At 37.0% G+C, this 23,279-nt stretch overlaps 1 protein-coding gene across 17 annotated transcripts in view; it reads left to right on the top strand.

Moving 5' to 3' along the window:
• Nucleotides 1–3,122: 3,122 nt before the first annotated feature.
• Nucleotides 3,123–23,279, top strand: part of POSTN (periostin) — a 39,325-nt gene continuing 19,168 nt past the window's right edge. For 5 of the 17 annotated variants that reach the window (XM_074567005.1, XM_074567041.1, XM_074567055.1 and 2 more), the window contains exons 1-11: nucleotides 3,394–3,636; nucleotides 5,135–5,233; nucleotides 13,216–13,280; nucleotides 14,571–14,728; nucleotides 15,352–15,516; nucleotides 16,342–16,488; nucleotides 19,025–19,166; nucleotides 20,441–20,653; nucleotides 20,813–20,947; nucleotides 21,824–21,972; nucleotides 22,504–22,640. In XM_074567005.1, the coding sequence (XP_074423106.1) occupies nucleotides 3,515–3,636; nucleotides 5,135–5,233; nucleotides 13,216–13,280; nucleotides 14,571–14,728; nucleotides 15,352–15,516; nucleotides 16,342–16,488; nucleotides 19,025–19,166; nucleotides 20,441–20,653; nucleotides 20,813–20,947; nucleotides 21,824–21,972; nucleotides 22,504–22,640 (1,532 nt within the window). In that variant the 5' untranslated portion in view covers nucleotides 3,394–3,514. Of the gene's footprint in view, nucleotides 3,637–5,134; nucleotides 5,234–13,215; nucleotides 13,281–14,570; nucleotides 14,729–15,351; nucleotides 15,517–16,341; nucleotides 16,489–19,024; nucleotides 19,167–20,440; nucleotides 20,654–20,812; nucleotides 20,948–21,823; nucleotides 21,973–22,503; nucleotides 22,641–23,279 lie in introns of all 17 variants that reach the window. The other 12 variants (XM_074566988.1, XM_074566998.1, XM_074567033.1 and 9 more) reach the window with 6 other exon arrangements.

Raw genomic sequence — 23,279 nt, forward strand, 5'->3', positions numbered from 1 at the left:
GACCTGAAACATCTGCACGTTTTAACTGGGAAGGGAGTATTTGAAAAACCTTTTCTTATTTGCTAAATTTCTACACATCGTCAGTAGAATTAGCCACAAATGACTAATAGATCGATGCTTCAGTTTGATGTAAAAGCACTTATTCAAACACCTAAATATTTGAATGCAAGGATTCTTGCATCATATAATTAAAGTAAACCTCTTTTGGAATAGTAAAACAAATTGCTTTATCATACAATAAATTCTTAGTGTAAACACTTAACTCAGCTTTGTGAAGACTTTTACAGAGTTCTCTCCACTAGAGGTCTCTAGAGAAATACAAGAAACAATTCAGACTACCAAATATCTTAGACTTTCCTTCTTGACACTATTTACATTTCGTGGAAGATGAAAGTCAGCACTTGGTCTATACTTCTTCCAGGTATTTCTTTGGATTTGCTGCTTCTGCTCTGGATAGTAAAAAGCCCTATTACTGCAATAATAATTCACATCCATGAGGTGTTTTAAAGCATTTTATAACTAGATTTTCAACATCATATCCCTTAGGAAGTATAATATTGCATAAAGTATTTAGTCAAAGAAAGAAAAAAACTAAGGTGACGTAGACACCTAGCTTAATAAAGAAAAAAATTAAGTAAATGAAGTAGTAGTGAGCACAAGTGAATTAAGTGTTGGTTAACCAGAACAGTATTGTAGCTGGAAAATTAGAAAATTATTACTCTGGTGTGCTGTTCAGCACACTGTTATATCCCAGGCAAAACAGAGCCTAGCTTCATTATTTACTTTTTATATCCAAGCTAACTTAAACATAAATGAGGAATAGGATTCATGTAGTTGGACTGGGTTTTCTTCCTAATGCTTTTTGCTGGTTTTTTGTTGGTTTTTTGGGTTTGTTTGTTTTTTTTTTTACCAGAAATTTTTAAATTCTAAGTTTGTGCAATTTCCATTTAGTTGATTTTCAAAGAAGTAATTTCCAGTTAAAGATGAGCTTTATCCATTTTAGGACCTGTGCATTTTTACAGCACTCACCAGAACAACTGATACAGGGATTTAGAGACTTTTCAAAAATTCAGGCTTATGATCATTATTTTTTTTTCCTTGTGCTATTTTATTTCAGTGAACTTTATGTCAGCATTGACTATTTTTTACTAACACTTGCCTCATTAAATATAATGTTGTCACCAGGGTTGCTCTAAGGTTCAATGTTGGTTATCCTTTAATTTCGTTAATTAATATGACTTTATATTTGCATGTTTCTTCATCACCACTTTCTGTAATGCCTTGATACCTCTGCCACCATGTTTGATATTAAGTTGGGCATATAACAATCCTTCAGACCTTTTCTTCTATACCTCTGAAATGGAAAGGGGAGTTTTATAAAATTAATGTATGGAGGTGGGAAGCTGAATGTTCTTGGCCTCACTATTTGTTCCCATTATGTCCAGCTCCTATCACAATCAAAGACAAGTGGAAACAAAGAGCAAGGTATTATTAATAACAACTACCAGTTCAAGGATTATAGCCTACTGTACTCTGTGCAGGGGGTCTCGGCAATTTGAGATTGTGTCACTGACCAGAAAGCCAGAAAAATCTGGAAATAAAACCACTTACCCGGCTCAGATTGATCCTTCTTTGACTGGTGGACAGCTCTGTAAACAACAGGAGCTCAGTGCATGCAGCAGCATTAATTTCTCCTCAATTTTTGATGCTACATGGTAAGTCTGGAAGAGAAGAACGTGAGCTATGCTGAGAGTTGACAGGCTCTGGAGGGAGGCACTCCTGAGAAGACAGGTTACTGGGACAGTTCTGGGACTTTCTGAAGTTTGTCAAGTTACTTTAACAGAGTATCTTCTGAATTTTTCATCTGTAGATTGAGAACTGCAAACAGCAATCAACTGAGGCCAATTAGCAGCTTGAAATGTCATAGCTAGACATTTAAGAGGTGATATTTCTCACTGTATTTCTTACTGCAAAGACCGAAAAGAGATAAAAAGCTCTGAGAGGAATGGAAGGAGCGCAGCAGTGACATTCTCCTTAAAACTTGTAATATTATATCACAGAGTTGACCCGTCACCTCCATCAGCTGATCTGACAGTGATGGTTTCAGTCATGGAGTTTTACTGAGCTCACACACAGCGAGTCTAGAGATGCTGACACTTCCATGAGCTATCCTTAGTCATTTGCAGGTAGAAGGAGTACAGGTGGCAGTAGAAAAGAAGTTCACCTACCATTTAACCAGATGTCCCTGCTCTTAACCTTAGAAACCATGAAGTGCTATGGTTATGTAAGACATGACCTTAATCATAAAATGTCTATATACCTATGCCTAGTTAGAACCTTTGCTTATTAGGAAATAGTCATTGTGTCTGCCCACTGCTCTTTGCCCCATTTCTGTCTGTTCGATGAGAGGTTGTTCCCAGGTGTGTCAGTCCAATACTGCATCCATGTCCAGTTATTCACCTCACTAGTAGCTCTGGTTTGGAGAAAGAAACTACAGCAAAGTACTGCCATTGTGACCCACTTTCATAAAGATCTGAAACGATCTATAGATTAGACCTTGAAATGGTATTCATATGCAAACACTTCCATATAAATGGCAGATTTTTTTCCTTGACATAAAAATTGCGGATTCCTGGATTGCAGCTGAAACAGCAACTGTCCCTGGAGCCTTAAGACTGTCACTTCACTGGCGGCTTGAGCCTGTCACCACCCTTCTGCCTCAGTTCCCTCAGTTACAGCTTGGAATTATGGTTTCCCTTTACTTCACAAAAGGGTCCCAAGAACTGACTAATAAGTATAAAAAGGTACATATTTAAATTTTCAGTTAGTGATATTTATATGATTACGTAAAGCTCTGAATAAAAGCATTCTGTAATAGCAACTGTTATTATGAGAATTGAATATTTAAGCTAATACTGCATTTGGTTGTGTAACTACTTCATAATCAGAATGTGTGTTAATACAGCTTTTTTTTTCTCAGGACAAAACTGCTATTCCAGATTACTGACAACAGTATTGTTTAGAGCTTTCATCAACTTTGCTAGTTAAACAGCTCATAGCTGATAACTGTGAGGACATGGAAAACAAAGGAAAGCAGTGCAGTTCTTATGGGAACAGACAACATCTTCCTCTGGGTCTGAATAAAACTACACGCAATGATTACAAGCTCTGGATGCCTCAGTGCTATAAATACCAAATCATAAGTCAAAGTCTAAACTTCCCAAACTTTCTGTGCTGTTGTGTCAGCAGAATAAAATGCTAAGCCTTCTGTAATAAGGAAGAAATTAGTCAACCGGGGATGAAAAAAACTGGTTTATATGGTTAATGTATGGTACTAATTTAGATTACTGAAGCTGGCAGCAAAAGCAGCTGTTCTAAGGAGGGTGGTACAAAGTTTCAGGTTGATCCTGCGGTTCCCTCCCACCACCTTCCAACATGTATATAAGTTGTCAGCTCTCCAGACCCTTTGCCAGTTCTCTCTTCTAGACTTGCCAGAAGTAACAGAGGACTAAAGATGAAGATCTTTTTCTTATTCACCTTTTCCACTTTTTTGTTGTCTGCTTTTGAACAAGCAGCTGCTTCTGCTCACTATGACAAGATTTTAACTCATAGTCGAATAAGGGCACGCGACCAAGGGTAAGTAACTGGGTTTTATTTTTATTGTAAAAGGCAACTTCTTAATCTTTATTCTCCCCTTTCTTCTCACTTTAATTTAAATGTTGTTTTTCACTATGAATTTGTACTATCATTCAAGGAGAACTTTCTAAATTAATTTTACAAGAATTTGTTCCTAAATAAAAAGCTTTCTGGGGAGTTTCAAAAGAAGACAGAATACTGTTAAATTTCATAAAATGTGGAAAAATGTAAAATCACCACTTCTTAACAGATAAAATATATGCATTTTACAATCACTGAAGTTAATTACAGTTCACAATTAATGTAATGAGTTGTCAGATATGTTTAATATATGTTTTCCAAGGTTTGAATAGAGTTGACACCTATCCCACTGTATTTTCTCTCTTAATTCAATCCTAATGAAAATCATGAAGTCTATTTAAATGCTTTCTGGGAATACATACTGGGAGCCCTTTGTAAAACTTCTGTTCCTACTAGAGTAATGCGGCAGGCTGCTCGGCAGGGTACCCAAAAGACAATGCTTACAAGCCAGGCTGCTTAGAGACATGGAAATAATTTGAACAGCTGGTGCCAGGGAGACACATGTGCCTGAACATATTTTCCTTCAGTCTTCTTAAGTAAGAAACGTTCTGTGAACAAGAATTTTTTTACCATCCTGTCTTTCTTTGTTGAATTCCCTCTGCCTGCTACACATGCATATCAAGCTTTTAAAATAAAAAAGTTCACTGGTTTACCACTGATGTAAAATATATGTTCTAACTTTTGAACTGATGGCTTTTTTTCAGTTGTAGAAGTATAAAAGTAAGTGACAAAACGCCTTTGCTCCATGAAATTTGCCCTTAAGAAATTCCTCTTCTGTACACTACCATGCTAAGGAAAAAGCATTCCTCATTTGAAATCGGTGACTCCTTTTATTTACATGCCAGTTTACCCTTTGGTCCCCAGTAATTCCCAGAATGTTTACTTAGGTGCCTGCGGTACTCCAAACGGTTGGTAATCAAAATAGCTGACTGACTTACAGAAGACAGGGTTTCCTTCTACATAAAGAACAAGGCACTTTTCTTTCCCATCTCCCCATGACCTTCAGCTGCACAGATGTGTACAAGACAAAAACTTTAACGAAAAGAGCCTGATGGTATTCACAGCTCGGTCCCTGGTGGCTGGTAATTAATTCACTTCGCAGGGGGAAGGGAGAAATGTAAGGCATATTGAGGCTTGACTAGGCACAGCTGGCGATCACTGCCCATCAGAGACAGGGTAAGCCAGAACGGAGGGGACTCTTCCATCCCTGCTGGGAGGGTGGGATTGCAAGGAATCCAGCTGGGCAGTCCCAGGAGCTTGCACTGTAGTGGCTTGAAAACACACCTGCCCTGGGAACTGAAGCCAGGTGTTCATTTCTTTTGCTCAAGAGAAATGGTATTTGTCCCTATTTTGTATAAAACTTGTGCAAAGATGTACAGAAAGTTCTTTTTAAAATGTTTCTTGTTCCCACCCATAGCCCAAATGTCTGTGCCCTTCAGCAAGTCATGGGAACAAAAAAGAAATACTTCAGCACCTGCAGAAACTGGTACCAGGGAGCCATCTGTGGAAAGAAAGCGTGAGTATGCTCTGCTTCAAAACTGTTCCCCACGCATTGAGATAATATAATGCACGATTAAAAACCTCTCCTTTTCTCAGAGACAAACTAACTGCTTGTTTCAAATTCAGATGCAGGAGGAATTCAGTTAATGAGTTTACAAGGTTACAGCTTCTCTTTAGCTGCCTCTAAAACCACCTGGATAACTGATCCAACAATTGTTGCCAAAAATAATCACAAAAGGAGTGGTGAAAATGACAGCATAGTATATAGTGGTTTTGTTTTTTTTTAAGTTTAAGAGGCTTCAAAGTATTAGTTTCAGCAATAATTCTCTGAGTTAAGTATTCATAGCTCTATTTTAAACACAAAGACATGTGAGATTAAATGACCTACTCAAAACCACAGGGGGACCTAATGGGCCGGTTGTGAAAAGAGCTCAGCAGTACCCAGCAGAGCTGTGTGCTCAGGCCACACCTCTCCACAACGAAAAAAAATAAATCAAAATATGGTTGTGGATACAGATGAAATCTGTGTGAGTTTGGCTTGCTTTTGGAATCTTGAGTATTTTAATTGTCACTTCTTCTCAGAATGCAAGTCATTGCCTTCTTTGTGACAGAATGTCAAAGACACTACTGTGTCGTCAGCCATAGAGCAGCTTCAGAGGGTAAACACGTACAAAAACCCCAGTCCTGAACTTGGTCTGCCCAACTTGTTTCACTAAGAATTAAGTAATTTAGCAGAAATTGACATTGTTTACCTAATACAACAAACTAATGTTTTTCTCATGTACCACATTTTCTTTTGCTGTTACGCAATTACTTGGATAAATTTCTCAGCCGTTGTCACAGGAAATCATTATTTTTATTTTCCCACTACTCTGTTACAAGGTCCAAGTAGGTCTGGGGTGACATTTTCAGAAAGGCTCGAGTGAACAGGGAGTCCAGCCTTCGGTTGGAAGGGTAGAAGAAGAAGAAGAAGCCTTCTGTCTTAGGGTATTAGGAGTCTCTTAGTGAAAGCCTATAAAACTCTTCCAAATGCCCAAGTAATATTATGGTACACAATCTGAATAATCGCTGAGAGATTGTATGCCCTTAAGACATAAAGATGTTAAGTTGTATTGATACATGGTGCAAATTATATGTATGAGGAACTTAACTCCATTTAAAGTAAGAGTTGCATTTAGAACTTCCCTAATGAACATCAACCACTGTTTGAGATGTTAATTTAATGTGGAATAGAGTTTTTTTTGTTTCTGTGCCAAAGGCTTCTTTAACAGAGGTTAATATGGAAGAAAAATATCCACAGTGTTAGCAACTTAAGCCAGTTGAGGATGACTTCCTCTGTAAACAAGATCTAAATTCTCTTGAAGATGTTTTTCTGATTAACAATAATTCACTAAATAACTAGGAGAGCTTGAACAAGAACTGATAACTTGCATTTAGTCGTATTTTTATTCTCTTGATTCTCAAGTCATGAGTAAATAGGATCCACATTTTCCAGTCCATTATTCAGGTTTAAAAAAGTGTTTCCAGATATAGAAACACTGATAAATGCAGACAAAAAATAATACATATATTTGACTTTAAACAATTAAATATAGCTCACATTGAATCCAAGTGACATTTTACAAAGAGAATACTTTCAGGTTAAAACTGCAACTATAAGATTTTGTAAACTTGTATGAAATTCATTGGATGGTTCTTTACAGAAAGTCAAAGAATTCTATGTTGACACAGAATTAGATGCAGACACAATATGGGTTTGTGCTGGGGAATGGGGGGACACAAAAAATTATGCAGAGTGTGAATGCATCACTAGAAGTACTCATGTGGCTACAGTGTCTCCTGCTCTTTTCAGTGCATCTACATGTATGACACTTTCATAATCACAAGAGTATCCTTTCCTATTTATTTTTTTCATTTTTATTCAAAGCCAGCTTTACTTTTTGTTGGCTCGTTCAGCTGTCCTGGATGACAAACAATTATATTCATAGTTCTTCTTGAGCATGATCCTTCTGCTTACTAATGTAAAACTGATTAATACTCCCAAATGATTATTTATGTGAGAAAAATGCCTCCAGTAATGATTTTTTCCACTGTTAAAATCAGAAATGTAAATCAGATAGTAGTCAGGCAAGGACATGAAATGGGCTTGTGTTGTGGTTTCTCCTGCTCCTGTTGGGTGTTAGAGGCTTTGCATTCTTTGAGATTCCTGAAAGATGCTACATGTCATAACACAGTGTTGGAAAGTATCCCTAGGAAAAAGAGTGGGGGAAGATGTAGTAGGAGGAAGTTTTCTTCTGTTTTCTTTCTGAGAAAATGTTTCCAGTGCTCTGACAGTATACAATAATGTAGCTGAGTTATACTTCCGATACAGTAAGACACTGATTCCAGCATAGTCTTGCCTTTCAAGCAGTGCCATGGCTTTGAAGTCTGAACTCTATAAAGTCAGTCTAGACACGAAGAATGATACTATGGCCCCACCAGAGCCAAGGAAAAGACTTGATTTTCATGGGCCAAGCTGTCACCCTAAGCTTTCTGCTATTGTAAACTTTATTGGTTACTAATAACAGCAATAAGTTAGAGTGGACATAGCGCAAATAATAATTAACAACCTACCCAGACAAGCAATCTGATTATTCTAAATCCCTAGAAGTATCTTTGGAACACAATTGACTGTCTGAAATCCTAACCAGTCTCTCCCATTTTGATTTTGTCTTTGTTTTAATAAGCAAATCCAGACAGGTTAGAATTTATTTTTTCATACAAATTGGAGATTTGTATGCATTTGATGATGGTAATAATGGCCAATTTCCAGCCAAATTAGACCGTGTGTGGTCATTTGCCCCACATCTACTTTCATTTTTTTCAGGACCGATAGGTTTGTAGTTTTTTATCAGAATTTTTCCTTCTCCTCCAGGTGGCATTATAATACTAACTTCCCTTTTCCTTCAGTGGACGTGCTGCAACTCATCCAAAATACTTCACCTTTTGAGTAAAGTCTGCCATACCACTGACTTCCTTGGCACTACATCTTATTCCACTGCAGACACGTTGGGAAGAAGGGTATTTCCTGAAAATTGCTTAGACTGAAACTTGGATATTCTCAAAGTCAGTTTTGGAAAACAACCTACTTCTGTGGTTTTATTCCTAGATAGATGTTGTGTCTTCCCATGACAGAAAATCTGCTCTCAGCACAAATCTGACAGGGAATTCATAACTTTGCTGAGCTCCAGAAGTAAAACAAGTTATGCAGTGATGGATACCTTCATGTGTCAGGAAAAATAGTTTGGAGCAGTAGGCAGTTTGGACTCATTGAACTATAGTCAGGTGGTGACTTAGTTCTCTTCACTGACTAGAATTTAGAGGAATTTAAGCTGTAAAACATTTTACAGAGCCTGTGTAAGGCCCTAAGCAAGAAGCCTACTACAGCCAACCAAAGGAATACGTTGAGCAGTGGGGCTGGGTAGATCTGGGCATGAGAGTCTACACAAAGCTGTCCCCTACCTTCTTCCTCCTCTTTTAACACTCCTGCCATTGTATAAGTACTCACAGAGCAAGCCTAGAGGGGGAAAACAGTGTGTATGAGAGTAAGTTAAGTCATAGAAGTCCTGAGGGTTATTTTTTTTTCTGGCTGTAATAACGCATCAGTTATAACTTAGTCTTAGCTGTTAATAGGAGGTTTATACTCTGTGTACTCAAAACAGAAATGCAGACATGACTAAAGAGGTTGCTGTTATAGGAATGCTAATCCAAAGGACAATGGCTCTTCTCAAGTTAATATCTCCATATTAAAAAGTCCTCCTAATGTTAATTTAAGAATGCTTTTATTACTTATACTTCCTACCCACTGCTGTAAATTTCCAATTGGAACGCAACTGAAAGATTTGCTAATATCAAAGTCTGTTGGACCAGAAGTCTTTCCACTGTTTCTCTGCAGTATTTTATCTCCATGCCAGCAAGGAGTAGAAACAGATGAGTCACAGAGCTGATCTGAATAAACTGAAAACTGGCTCTGTTAGCCAAGAATAACAAGGACGTAAGGTAGTCTTTCTCTTCCCCTTTTTCCTTTGGAATATACTCCTTTGGATGAGGTCAGTGCTAAAAATGCTTTGTGCTAAAAATACCCAACAACCAGCCAAACAAAGAAACACCATCCCGAAATAAATAAAAAGCACCAAAAACTCCAAAACTTCCAAAACTCAAGAATGCAGCATTGTTTGTTATCTGAGTAACTGCTTTCTTTGCTTGGGCACCATTTTATATTGAACTAGTATGGAGACACGGATGAGGATAACTTATGGTGTGAGATGGTGCTTCCCCTGTGTACTGTGTCTATACATGAGTGGTGCTGAGGACCGCATCTTGCAATGAGTTTTATCTGGTTCTAACCTTATGGTGGGATCCTCCATACAGACTCCTTTTCTCCCATTCCATCTTTCTCACTACATTTTGAGCACAGCTGATACATGGACTTTCTAATTGCAGTCAACTGTAGGGGAACACAAATACTGTAAATAGGAACTTACAGTAACCCTTGATGACTGAAAAAAAGCCTGGACTGTGCATAACAAATTGCATGGTTAAAAAGGCACTGATCTTGTAATGCTTGGCTGAAGAAACATTTTCATTCTTAACTATGTTCTTCAGCCAATTTTCTGCCTTTCATTAAGTGTGTCATTGTTGGATATGGTAAGAAGACTAATCTTGCCCTCTTATTCTATGCTTATAACTCAGCTTCCTCTTTCCTTTTTCCAAAAGGTAATTAAGACTGCAATCTTTCATAGCTATTCATGGGGTGAGGGGGAGATATTTTCTGTTCCATGGAAGGAAAAAATATTTTCTCATGACAAAGCAGTTCGCACAGTTGGGAGAACATTCTGACTCTTTATTCTCCTACACAGTTTTCTTTAATCATATTTTTTTATTAGATTCTGGCAGGGATCCAACAAGGAGGAAGAGTATAGAGTTAATTTCCTTATTAGTTAGAAAATCTGTAGCCTAAAGTGTATGCTGTTCTTGCATTCCCAAGAAATGGCCATTCAGTGAATTGCTTTAAAGAAAGAGATATATTAAAAAGAACTGTACAAATACTTTCAATACATGGCTTCTCAGTTGAAAAGATGCACATGGCAGAAGGGTGAATATGTCATGTGTGTATATGTATAGAAGGGAATGGAGGCAAAATATTTTCATAGCACAGAGAAATTAAAGACTTTTTTTAAAAAAAAAAAATTCTTTAATCTTCACCAGCTCTTTCAGATTGCTGTCAATTACAGATTTATAATCCTCAATTTTAAAAAGATTCTTTGTAATGTAATAGTTCTTCCAGTCTACTTTCATTTTTTAATCTTCTTGTGGTTTTACCCCAGCCAGCAACTAAGATCATGCAGCCTCTCACTCACTCACCCTTTCCCACCCACCCAGAATGGTAGAGAGAAGAGGGAGAAAAGGAGGGGAAAGGAAAAAAAAAAAACAACTTATGGGTTGAGTTAAAGATGGTTTAAAAGAACAATAACAGAAAAGGAAAACAAAAATATTAATGGTAAAAAAATATACAAGACACAAGTCATTGGTTGCCTAGCCCAACCTGAGCAGAGATCACAGACTCCTTTCCTCCGGCCAACCTCCGTTTATATACTGAGCATGAAATCTATGATATGGAAAATTCCACTGGCTATTCTGTTCCGTCTATGCTCCCTCTCAGCTTCTATGGGAAGCTGAAGAGTCCTTGACAAGTATAAACATCACTTAGCAACAACTAAACCAATGTGCGTTATTGACATTCCTTTCATACCAAATCTGAAAACAGAGCAACCACTAGAAAGAAAATTAACTCTATCTCAGCTGAAATCAGGACAAATATCTTCAAGTAATTTGGATGTTGAAGGTCTTAAGTCCAACTTTTCATTTGAATAAGCTGTTCATTTTAATGTGTTTGTGGTTAATGTTTTGTCAGCTTTAGTTTATGAAAAATGGGAGAAGTGTATTCAGCTGCCACCAAAGACTCTACAAATTAAATCTGGAATGTAGTGGTAAAGACTTAGCAAAAACATTCAAGGAATTACTGTCCAGAACTCTAGCACTGCCAACATCAGCCACACCTATAAAAATAAATCTATTATGTAAAACCATGATGGAAATTTTTCCTCATCATTCACAGTGTCTTGTAATTTGAAAAGTAATATCTGAAGTCTAATGTCTTAAAGTTTATGGTTTAGGCTTTGGTAAGATTGTATAGTTTGTTGTCATTCCCTCTCCCAAGGAACCAACATCCACTCTGTGATAACTTTAGTGAATTTGCACTTTTGTGTAAGAGGGGAGAATCTGTCAAGCATATCTATGGTAGAGATTTTATTTCTGTCATATTAAGAAGACATTATATCTTATAAGACCATCAATGATAAATTGTGTGTTACAGTATAGAATTATCGGTTAGCCCTGGTTTGCTGTTATGTATAGTTTATACTTATTCAAGAATAAGAATATTTTACTGACATCATTATATAATAGTTCCTGGTCCCTGATACTGCTAAATTCTATGTATGCTGTGATGACATACTCTTTTTACTCTGTTTTTGATTTCTTGTTGTCTGGTTTTCATCCTCACTACGTTTACCTGTGAACTTTCCCCTGTATCCATCCGTCCAAGTCTTTAGTGACTTCCTTCTCTATAACCTGCTTTATGTCTGTTCTCAATTAGTTCTCTCTTTCATTCCTGAGCTGCTTCAGTCTTCCTTGAAAAACTGAGGCTCTGCCGTCCCACTTTCTATCACCATATAATCCGCAGGATCTTGTCCTAAATACCTGTTCAGTTCCTATATCCAATACATAGGTGACCTCATCTAGTTTTGTCATTTTAATTTCTGTACAGTTAATTTAATATTTTTTTCCTTTATAATACTGCTGCCACCAGTTTCTCTCAATGTCCTCACTTTCTATATTTTTCCTTTTCTTCAATCCCATCTAATTTTCTCAAAACAGACTGCTTAAATTAATTTTCTTTGGCTGCCATTCTGTTCCACATCCCACTTAAACTTAATGATGGCAGTCATTCCCCAAGCAACACTGCAGGCTTGGGGAAGAGTGGCTGGAAAGCTGCCCAGCAGAAAAGGACCTGGGGGTGCTGGTGGCTGGCCAGCTTAACATGAGCCAGCAGTGTGCCCAGGTGGCCAAGGCGGCCAACAGCATTCTGGCTTGTATCAGGAATAGCGTGGCCAGCAGGAGCAGGGAAGTGATGGTGCCTCTGTACTCGGCACTGGGGAGGCCTCACCTCGAGTCCTGTGTTCAGTTCTGGGCCCCTCTGTACAAGAGGGACATTGAAGTGCTGGAGCGTGTCCAGAGGAGAGCTACCAGGCTGGTGAGGGGTCTGGAGACCAGGTCATATGAGGAGAGGCTGAGGGAGCTGGGCATGTTTAGCTTGGAGAAGAGGAGGCTGAGGGGAGACCTCATTGCCCTCTACAACTACCTGAAAGGAGGTTGGAGAGAGGTGGGTGTTGGCCTCTTCTCCCAGGTGAATAATGACAGGACCAGAGGAAATGGTCTGACGTTACAGCAGGGGAGGTTTAGGTTAGATATTAGGAAGAATTACTTTATTGAAAGAGTGGTCAGTCACTGGAACAGCCTGCCCAGGGAGGTGGTGGAGTCACTATCCCTAGAGGTATTTAAGGAACGTCTGGATGTGGCACTTCAGGGCATGCTCTAGTGGCAGAGATTGTAGGTTGTTTGATTGGACTTGATGATCTCAAAGGTCCTTTCCAACCATGAAGATTCTATGATTCTATGATTCTGTAAATTTAAAAGGCTTGCATTTAGTAAAATACAACCAATTTGTGGTCTATCCAGAAAAGGTTGAATGAAAAAAAAAAAAAAAGGATGAAGATCTGGAGAGTGTGTATTTAGCAATGAAAAATTAATAATAAAAAAATAAAAATTAGACTCAGCTAAATTTAGTATATGCTTGTTCTTACATTATTTAATTGTGCTTTTGTCTATATCCCACAGAACTGTCTTATATGAGTGCTGTCCTGGCTATATGAAGATGGATGGTACAAGAGGATGTCCTGCAGGTACAAGCTTATTTTCATATGGATGAGTCAGTATATGAGAAGCATTAAAATACAGGAGACGTTCAAAGGTGGTCACATTGAGAAGTGATTGCCTTTTTTTAAGAATTACTGCCTGAGACTACACAGCTTGATTTGCATACAGCCAAAAGTTAAAAATCAGCCAGCATGGAATTTCCCAGCTCCTTCCAGTTGCTGGATTGGAGAGGAATGATAAGAGCCTTTAGTTCCCAAAGCTGCCAAAGAAGTTTTATTCCTGTTCCCATCACACCCCAGAATAACCTAAAGCATACCAATGAGGTCAGAAAAACAGGACATGACGTGTGACATATCTAAATTCTCTTTATTCCTTTTCCTGAGAAGACTTGAATCTTATTTGCTATGAGTGTTACAAGCTTTAAATAAACTAATTACAGGCATTAAATAAACTAAGAAGTGAAAATGAAGACAGGAATTACTGATTTCTCCTATTTGTGCTATTCTGTTTTGCATAAATACAATAAATTACACCAGGGAAGAGTAATCAGAGAAGGAATATATTTGATAACTTTAGATCCCTATATCTGAAATAATTATTTTACATTCAATAATAGAGTTAGGCGTATTTAAGGAAGAGTTTAGTTTGTTTAGATGTGTTAATCTCACTTCAGATGTTTACATTAGGATGAGGTAAGTCACACTCTAGAATCCCCTGCTCCTCTCCATGACCACACAAAGAGTCAAGAACAGATAGCTCACATGCAGATGCCTCACTTCCAGATGTCCAGAATTAGGAGAGATGAATCCTGTTCTCATGTAGCAGTGTTTTAACTGTGAGACTATGGCCATTCTTACTCTCTGGATGAATCAATGTATGCACAAACCACACACTGGAAGAAGAGCAAGAGGCCTCACAAGAAGAATTCTAGTCCACCATGAACAAATGAGACCCACTCCATTGAAATTTTTGTAATTATCGGAATTTTCTCCTGTGCTCAATGGATAGCCTCCCATTTCAGGCTGGGTTGGCACAAAACCAGACAAGTCTTCTAAAGTAAACATTACAATATTTGGTTTTGTTTGATCTAATTTTTCAATAAGGAAACCAAAAAAATAAATAACAAGCAGATGTGTTTGGATGGTTTTTGAACATGTTTACGATGGAATTTAATCTAAGCACACTATTTTAATATTGATTTAAACAGTTTCAGAAAGGCAATATTATTGTTCAACCAAAAGAAACAAAATAGATTTGACTGTGAGAAATTGGATGACTGAAAAGTTTACAGTATTCCTATCTCATGTTTATTTTAGTTGCTCCTATTGATCACGTATATGGTACACTTGGTATTGTGGGAGCGACCTCCACACAGCAGTATTCTGACATGTCAAAGCTGAGAGAGGAGATTGAGGGACGAGGATCATTCACTTTCTTTGCACCAAGCAATGAAGCCTGGGAGCAATTAAATTCAGTAAGTGCATGTGTACGTGTGTCTGAGTGTGCATGTGTTGAAGTGTTTCTCTTTCATCTAATGTTGTTCTAGCTGCAACAGCTAGTCTATGATACGGGAGACTAGAAACAATATTGATATTTTAGATATAACACAGGTTATAGTAAAATAATTTGCATGTTTAACATGTATTGCTGAAGCTAGAGTCTGAATTTATTTTCAGGAGTTCAACTTTAAGTATTTCTTATTTAAGCACTTGCATGACAAATTTTAAGTGTTATTAGCATAGTTTTAAGGAAACTGATACGAATTCCAGCAATTGTATGATGTAGAGTATAATTGTACTTTGTCAGTGATTCAGGTGTCCTTCTCTTAGTAATGTTTTTAATTAAATAAGTATTGAAAAAAGTTTCTCCAATTACTTGTCTGTGGTAAGACCTCTTGTCTTCCATTTGTAAGCAAATTAGACTAAAGCATCATTTAAGTAGAGACAGATTGATAGGTATCAAAATCGTGTCTCCTAACAGGAAATATCCATTGCTGAATATATTGCAAGCATATGTTAGGGTAGAGCAATATTTACATCTTTCTGACTGGAAGAATGTCTTGAAGCTTCTAATTAATTAAATTCCTTTCTTCTTCAGGAAATTCACAGGAATTTGGTTGACAACGTAAATATTGAACTGTATAATGCTCTCCACCACCACATGGTAAACAAGCGCATGTTGACAAAAGATCTTAAGAATGGCATGACTCTGGTGTCTATGTATAATGACCAGAAATTGCTTATTAACCATTATCCTAACGGGGTAAGTCTGTTCTTTTTTTTTTTTTCCCCTAATGTAATTATTCATTTATAGAGATTACTCTTCTATTTATTTCCTTCTGTAGTTAAGAAAATAGGTTATAGAAAGTTTTACGTCTAGCAAGTCAGTTGCCACGGACACAAATAAATAAATTTTCTCAAATTTTGTCTGCTGTGTAGACTAATAACTAAGAAAGAATTAACAAACAGGTGCTGTTTGCTGTTTAGAAATCAAAGTTCAAACGAGCATTAACTTTCTTCCTAAAAGACAAAGCCTTTTGTGGCCAAAATTCATGATCATAATAAATCTGAGAGCAAAATCTACTATTAACCTCCATATGTTTACAAAATAATATTAAATCAGATCTTTTATTTGAATTGGAGTGCATGGTAGAAGCATTTAAGATTGTAGGGCACAGGCATCCATTATTTGGCTGGAAAAAAATTCATTTTTATAAATGCTAGAAATCTGCCAGTCAAATCACTCATCTTTGTTGCCTTAAATGCATCAGAATGTTTATGTTGGACTACAGTTTACATCAGTAAAATCCAATACAATCACCATATTAACTCCATATGGAAAACAAATCTGAATAATTGCATTAAGAAATAAAACATTAATAAAAATCAATGTAACCTGAATAAATCTGCTGCTAGCTTTCCAGAAGCTTAGTCAGCCTTTCAAATCGTAATGGGTTTTAATTAAAATTTAAAATATAAACTGAATACATAACGTATAGTACATACATTGCCAATCTATAAGAATCAGATTCCAAGCATATAATCAAATTAATGCTTAATCTTCTACTGCTTGATTTTTCAAACACAGGTTGTTACTGTTAACTGTGCCAGGATCATCCATGGCAACCAGATTGCTACCAATGGTGTTGTTCATGTCATTGATCGTGTCCTGACTGCTGTTGGAAATACCATTCAAGATTTCATTGAAGTCGAGGATGATCTTTCATCTCTTAGAGTAAGTGGACAAAATTAAAAAGGTTTCTCTGGTCTTTTAGTTTTTTCTTCTTTCTTTTCTATTTCTGTATGATACCTGGAAGTAAGAAGAGTTAGCTCAGTCAGAGATAGATACAAATAAATTAAATGAAGAACTCCAGCTAATATTGCAAATCTATCTATATAAAAAGGCAAAGTATATTTTACATAAGGAGTCTGCTTCTGCTCTTTTGTGGATCAAATAAGATCACATCAATAGGACAGAATGTGTCCCTGTGCATAAAAAAGTGAGTCTTCTCTTCAAGCACTGAGGTAATGAAATGTCTGAGCATGTTACAATGTCTGTTGCTAGATAAATAAGAATAATTTCAAAATAGACAATACAAAATGGTAAAAAAACCAAACAAATTCCAGAACCTGACTCATAGCACGTTTCAGAACACCAGTAGATACATGTTGGAAGGATTTTTCTTGCAGAGTGGAAGCAGGATTTTTCTGTCCAAGTTTCTAATTTCTCCTTCTTCTAGAAGATGTATCTGCTTAGTGTTATGCTGCACTTGTTTAAAAATAATATGCCATGGTTTTGCAAATGGATGTTGTCCTTTTCCCTCCTCTATCTCCTCAATAAATACAAAAAAATATTTTAAATGTGGAGGCATAAAGGTAGAAAAGACCCTCTGAATCCCTCAAATCCAGTCCATGACAGTTATAGGCAACCACATCATTTAATTCCTTTAAAAAAAAAAAATAAAGAAGCCTACCCTTTCTAGTCTCCCGTTGAAAAAGAATCCTTCTCTATGTCATTTTTTCCTGTGCATTCTTTCTTGTATCTCCTCTGCTTGAGTTTGTGAACTCGAAGCAGACATTTTCACCTAATCCTAGATAAAATGATCCTTTTATGTTAACTTTCACTCTGGTTGAAAAAGACTTCCTGGTTTCCAGGATACAAGCTGGATCATGCGTATTTTTCTTTCAGTTGCAGTGCATTGCAGCCTGGCTTTCCAACTTTTCAAAGGGTGAAGTCTCTGTTTATAGCACGTACACCTGCTAATTCCTCTGTGCGTGCCTCTGTGCTTCATAGTGCTTTAATGCCTTTTGCTTCAAAAGGAAATGTTCTAATGGAACCATTAAACAAAATCAGCCCCGAGACTCTAATATGACATTTCTTTTAGGATGGTTATTCCCATCTTCCAGTTAGCCAGTTTCATATGCACATTATCTTTCTGTCTTAGGTTGAGCTGACAGTATTTCATATTTAGCTGAGCAACTTCGTTACTCAAGCCCAGATGTGTTCAATTTTACACATGTTCTTTTTCTAGAAAATATGTTCATAAATTATACTCCCATCATATTACCCTTTTAATCCATTTTGTATTCTCACAGTATCTTTGATTATTTTTCCTGCATTGTTCTTTTTCTTCAGTCTTTGATTGTAATGAGGACAGGTTGCAGTTATCAAAGAAACACATATTGTTATAGTATTCTCTTTCAGGATTAATCTAATAGTGGAAACACCCAAACTGTGAGGTTGAACAGAGGATATTTTTAAGCAAGTTAAGAAGATTTGTTTAAGGAATAAAAGGGAAATTATATTTTTTTGAAAAATACTGAATTGGGTTTTATTTAGTTTAAACTACTTACCTCTCCTTCATTACTAGAAAGCACAGAATTTTTCATCAGTTGTGTTTAACTTTACTTTTTTAATGTCCAGAGATGAGTAACATTTTAGGAATTAAAACCCTAGAGGCTTAAAGCTTGAGATTAGAATATTATATTATATTTCACTTGGAAGGGACTTACAATGATCATCTAGTCCAACTGCCTGACCGCTTCAGGGCTGACCAAAAGTTAAAGCATGGTATTAAGGGCATTGTCCAAATGCCTCCTAAATGCTGGCAGGCTTGGGGCATTGACTACCTCTCCAGGAAGCCTGTGCCAGTGTTTGACCACCCTCTTGGTAAAGAAATATTTCCTAATGTCATGTCTGAACCTCCCCTGGCACAGCTTTGAATTTTTCACGTGTCCTGTCCCTGGATGCCAGGGAGTAGAGATCAGCACGTCCCTATTCGCTTCCCCTCTTCAGGAAGCTGTAGAGGACAACGAGGTCACCCCTCAGCCTCCAGTTGTGATTCAAAACCTCCTCCTTGTGATTTATCAAATTCGTCATATACCTGCAATACATTTTTTATTATTTCAGGGGCAAATTATTAGCTTTGATAGACTATTGCTATTGATCTAACTTGCCAAAACCTGTATGTTCACATTTTTCACTTAAAAATTCAGGCCATAATAATTAAAATTTCTGCCACATTGTCACCTCTATCAGAATTTATTGATTACTGTGTGCTAAATTAAGGAGGTAACTTGGTATATCAAGGCACATTTTTCCAGTAAAATTAATTTTATATTCCTTTTCTTCAATTCACTTTTTCATCTTTCCATAACACTGATTTGAGTCTAGAATTAAAGAACCTGTGGGCAGTAGGTGAAACTAGACAGATAATCCATTTTGGTAATATTTTAAATAACTAGTATTAAAAAACAAATTTATTTTCTAGGCTGCTGCCATCACATCTGATGTCTTGGATATTCTTGGAAGGCCTGGTCATTACACACTCTTTGCTCCTACTAATGAAGCTTTTGAAAGACTTCCAAGGGGAGTCTTAGAAAGGATCATGGGTGACAAGGTGGCTTCTGAAGGTGTGTAACATTTTTTTGCAAATGAGAAATACAGGTGAGTAGATCAGGAGGTGGAAACTGCATTATCCTAGTAGCTCTGAAATTTAGCACCTGTACTTTCATACATATGGGAGGAGTTATTTCTTCTGTTTCTGACTTTTCCAATTACCTAAGAATTCAAATTCACTGAAAACTTAGTTTCCAAAACAGTTTAAAGGAAACTGTGAAAATATAGGCACACTGATGTTTCTAGTAGTTCAGCTGCGTAGTTCTGATAGAGATTCCTGCCTCTAGAATTGCAGGGCTATTTGAATGCGGGATGCTCTCATAGCTTTCTCATGAAGAGCTTTTTCATACAAAAAGGACATGCTCTTGTAAAAAGCAAATTCTGCCCTGCAAGTTGAACTGAATTTATACGATATATTCTGAAAAACTGTAACAGTCAGCACGCTTACTCTTCTGAGAACTACAATAAAACTAAATGATAACGGAAGTCTGTTATGTGCACCATATGTAACGGACCGCTAAGAAATGGAAGGCTACACTTCTGTTCTCATTTATGAGCTCCACTGCACTACACAAGCTCTCCATCATTTCATCATAGCCTGATTAAATCACTGTGCAGCATCTCAATGGAGGATGGTGAAAAGAGGGATCTGGGCTAACTTAAACGTGAGACAATGACTAAAAATGCAATCCTGAAATAACACAGCATTTCTGTTGTGTTTTTTTTATTATTTTTTGCAGTTTGCTTTCAGGGATTTTTGTCTGATTCTTTTGGTATCCGCAGAAGATAGTACACCGAGTCTCACTTACATAGTAATGCATAAAAAAATATAAATCTGAGCCAGACTTTGCATAGCCTATACAGTTTTGTACTTGGAGGTTCATTTGGAGCATATCACCTGCAGTCACTGAATTATATACTCCGTTACATGCAGATTGTAGGTTGTTTGGTTGGACTCGATGATCTCAAAGGTCCTTTCCAACCATGAAGATTCTATGATTCTATGATCACAGCATAGCCGGTATCATTTTCATAATATAGGGGGTTCAAAACATTCTTGACCATAGATGTTGTTTACAGGCGTGTAGTATCAATTCTCATATAAATAACTTTCAATAAAGTAACTATGAGTGTAACTAGGCAAATATGCTAGATAAGCTAGTAAACTATTAAAAATAGTGTAGATGTAAAAATTTACCTCATACATACACGTGTTTTTTATATTTTTTTTTATATATATATGTGTGTGCAAACACCTTTATATGAACTTCCTGCTCTTTCTCTGCAGCTCTCGTGAAGTTCCATATTTTAAATACCCTTCAGTGCTCTGAAGCCATCACAGGTGGTGCAGTCTATGAAACCTTGGAAGGAAACACACTTGAAGTTGGCTGCGATGGTGAAAGTCTGACTGTGAACGGAGTGAAGATGGTGAAACGCAAAGATATTGTGACAAGCAATGGTGTTATCCACCTCATTGATGAAGTGATAATTCCTGATTCTGGTCAGTGATGTATAAGAAAAACTTCTTACACTGAAGATGTTTTCTACAATCTTACCTAGATTCCCTCAGATGTATTGCTATGGAAAGCACAGAGGATCCAAATCAGGAAAAGGAATAAATTGTGTGTTAAAATAACTTTTCTTATTCCTTTATTTACAGCCAAGCAAGTCATTGAGCTTGGGGGTGCCCAACAGACCACTTTTACAGACCTGGTGGCACAGCTAGGACTGGCGTCTTCTCTAAGACCAGAAGGCCAATACACTCTCCTGGCACCTCTGAATGGTGCTTTTTCAGGTTAGTAGCCTTAAAAGATAATCTCTGAATGTAAAAATAAAACAAGAATATATGATACCCTGAGAGTTTTCCACATAAGCCCCAGTACTCATGCTGAGTCCCAAGGAAAGACAGCCATAGAGAAATAGAGATACTTCATCCTTTCCAAATACATACCATGCAGAAAGACAAAACAAGCTTGACCGCCAAGCTGCACAGCTTGTCTTTGGTGATATCATTTGTTAATGGAAATAGTGTCACTAAAATAAGATACAAAATATGCACAGAGAGATTGTGGGAAAAGCAGGATATTAATGAACTGCCAGTTCTCTTAATCTTTGCGTTATTTGCATTAGATTCACAACTTATTTATTCTCAAAAAGGTTATATGAGAAGGTTGGTATTTTCCAGTACATTAAAGTAGCAAGAAACTGATAAAAAATATACCATAAAATAGATGTTTGCATATTTGCAGAAGGGACCGCATGGGCATCCTGCCCCTCCCCCAAGAATTTGATTGTTAACGCATCATCACACAAGCAAATTTGGAAAGGTTTTAAAGTGTACATGCAGAAAGGAAAAGTTGTAATAAAAGCTTCAGCAGTAATTCAGAAGATGGAACAAGACCACATATAAATCATTTGCCATATTATTTATAATAGTTAATCAGGACTATGTCAGAAGTTCATGTCTGAATTTAAGGAATGGCAATTTGCAGAAACTACGTCACAATTAATTTTCTGTGTACACAGATCTGTCCAAGCCTTAAGTCAAGCATTTCAAAGAAAGATTCAGTATTTCAATAGTTAACCAATAAGGTCTTTCCACAGTTAACCTTATTTGAATGAAAATTCACTATATAAATCACCATATATTAATACCTAAATGGCTTTGTAGATGACACCTTAAGGATGGATCAACGCCTTCTTAAAACGATCCTGCAGAATCACATTATAAAAGTGAAAGTTGGACTCAATGAACTGTACAATGGACAAGAGCTGGAGACAATTGGAGGAAAACTGCTTAGAGTCTTTGTGTATCGCACAGTAAGTGAATGGGGCTTTCTAACAATATGTATCCCAACTATGAAAATGAAGAGTCATGAAAGAATACAAGACAAAGCTGAATGAAACCTCCAACAATTACCATTACGACTAGCAAAAATCTTTAAGCTTTTAAGCTAGGAAAAAATGAATCTTTGTCGATGGGAACTTTGTTTTCATGGAAGACTCTTTTGGAAAACAAACAGGATTCCAGATTTGGCACTCCATTAATTAAAAATTTTTAAAGCTAGTTTTTGGAACTAAATAAGACCATTCTCAAGGGAAAGAAAAAAATCAAGTTTGGAAATATTTACATCATATTAACTTACTCCAGATTTTGCTACTTTTGCTTTCTCAGCCAATAACAGATTTCCTGGCAGGAACACACAATTTGGCTGTAGGAAATACGTATGAATATTATTTTTACATATAGGAGCCTATTTTGAAGCATGCATCCATCTCCTTTTATCAAATATGTTTAAATGTATAGCATTGTGTGAATAGCTACATCTGTTTGGGGTTTTTTTTAATTAGGCTGTATGTGTTGAAAATTCATGCATGGTCAGAGGAAGTAAAGAAGGAAGGAATGGTTTTATTCACATCTTCAGACAAATCATCAATCCAGCAGAAAAGACATTGCATGAAATGCTGAGAAATGATAAGCGTTTCAGGTGAGTAGGAGTTTTGACAGCACTGAGATTTTCCTACAGAGGGTAACTTATGTCCAGCACAGTTGGTCTTAGAAATAGTTGCGAACCGTGTGTTGTTGGATTTTTGGGGGCAGGGAGGGCAGGGCACAAGCCTTGCAAACTTGGTGAAGAAATGTTTATATGCTTTCCAGGGGGACACCGCTCTCCAGTCTTGCCCTTTCTCCAGAGTCGTTTCTCAGCTGACCTTTCTTCTGATGCCATTCGCAAAAAAAGGGGAAGAGGGGGGGAAAAAAGAAAAAGTATTCTCCTCCAGCTGCATACTGAAAGGGCTCCCAGATTTTATGCTAGAATGGTTGTTTACAGCACATAAGAGTCAGTAAGATACCAGAAAGAGAAGAGTAAGAGGACAAAAGGAATTGGAAGATGCATCCAGAGCTATAAATGCAGTAGAGACTGGAGTTTCAATTAACAAGTAGTCCAATTCCATATAGGTGCAGCATGACTGCATACACTTCCAGTACGTATGTCTGTTGCCTTCCTGCACGAATATCAATACTTCTATAGACAGCAGCTACCCCTGGCATCCTCCCTTCATCTCTTTGATCTGTGAGGTTTTAATTCAATGAATTCTGCTCTTATCCAGGCTGCCAATATTTTTTT

The sequence above is a fragment of the Larus michahellis genome, chromosome 1 (genome assembly GCF_964199755.1).
Source record: "Larus michahellis chromosome 1, bLarMic1.1, whole genome shotgun sequence".
NCBI lineage: Eukaryota > Metazoa > Chordata > Aves > Charadriiformes > Laridae > Larus > Larus michahellis.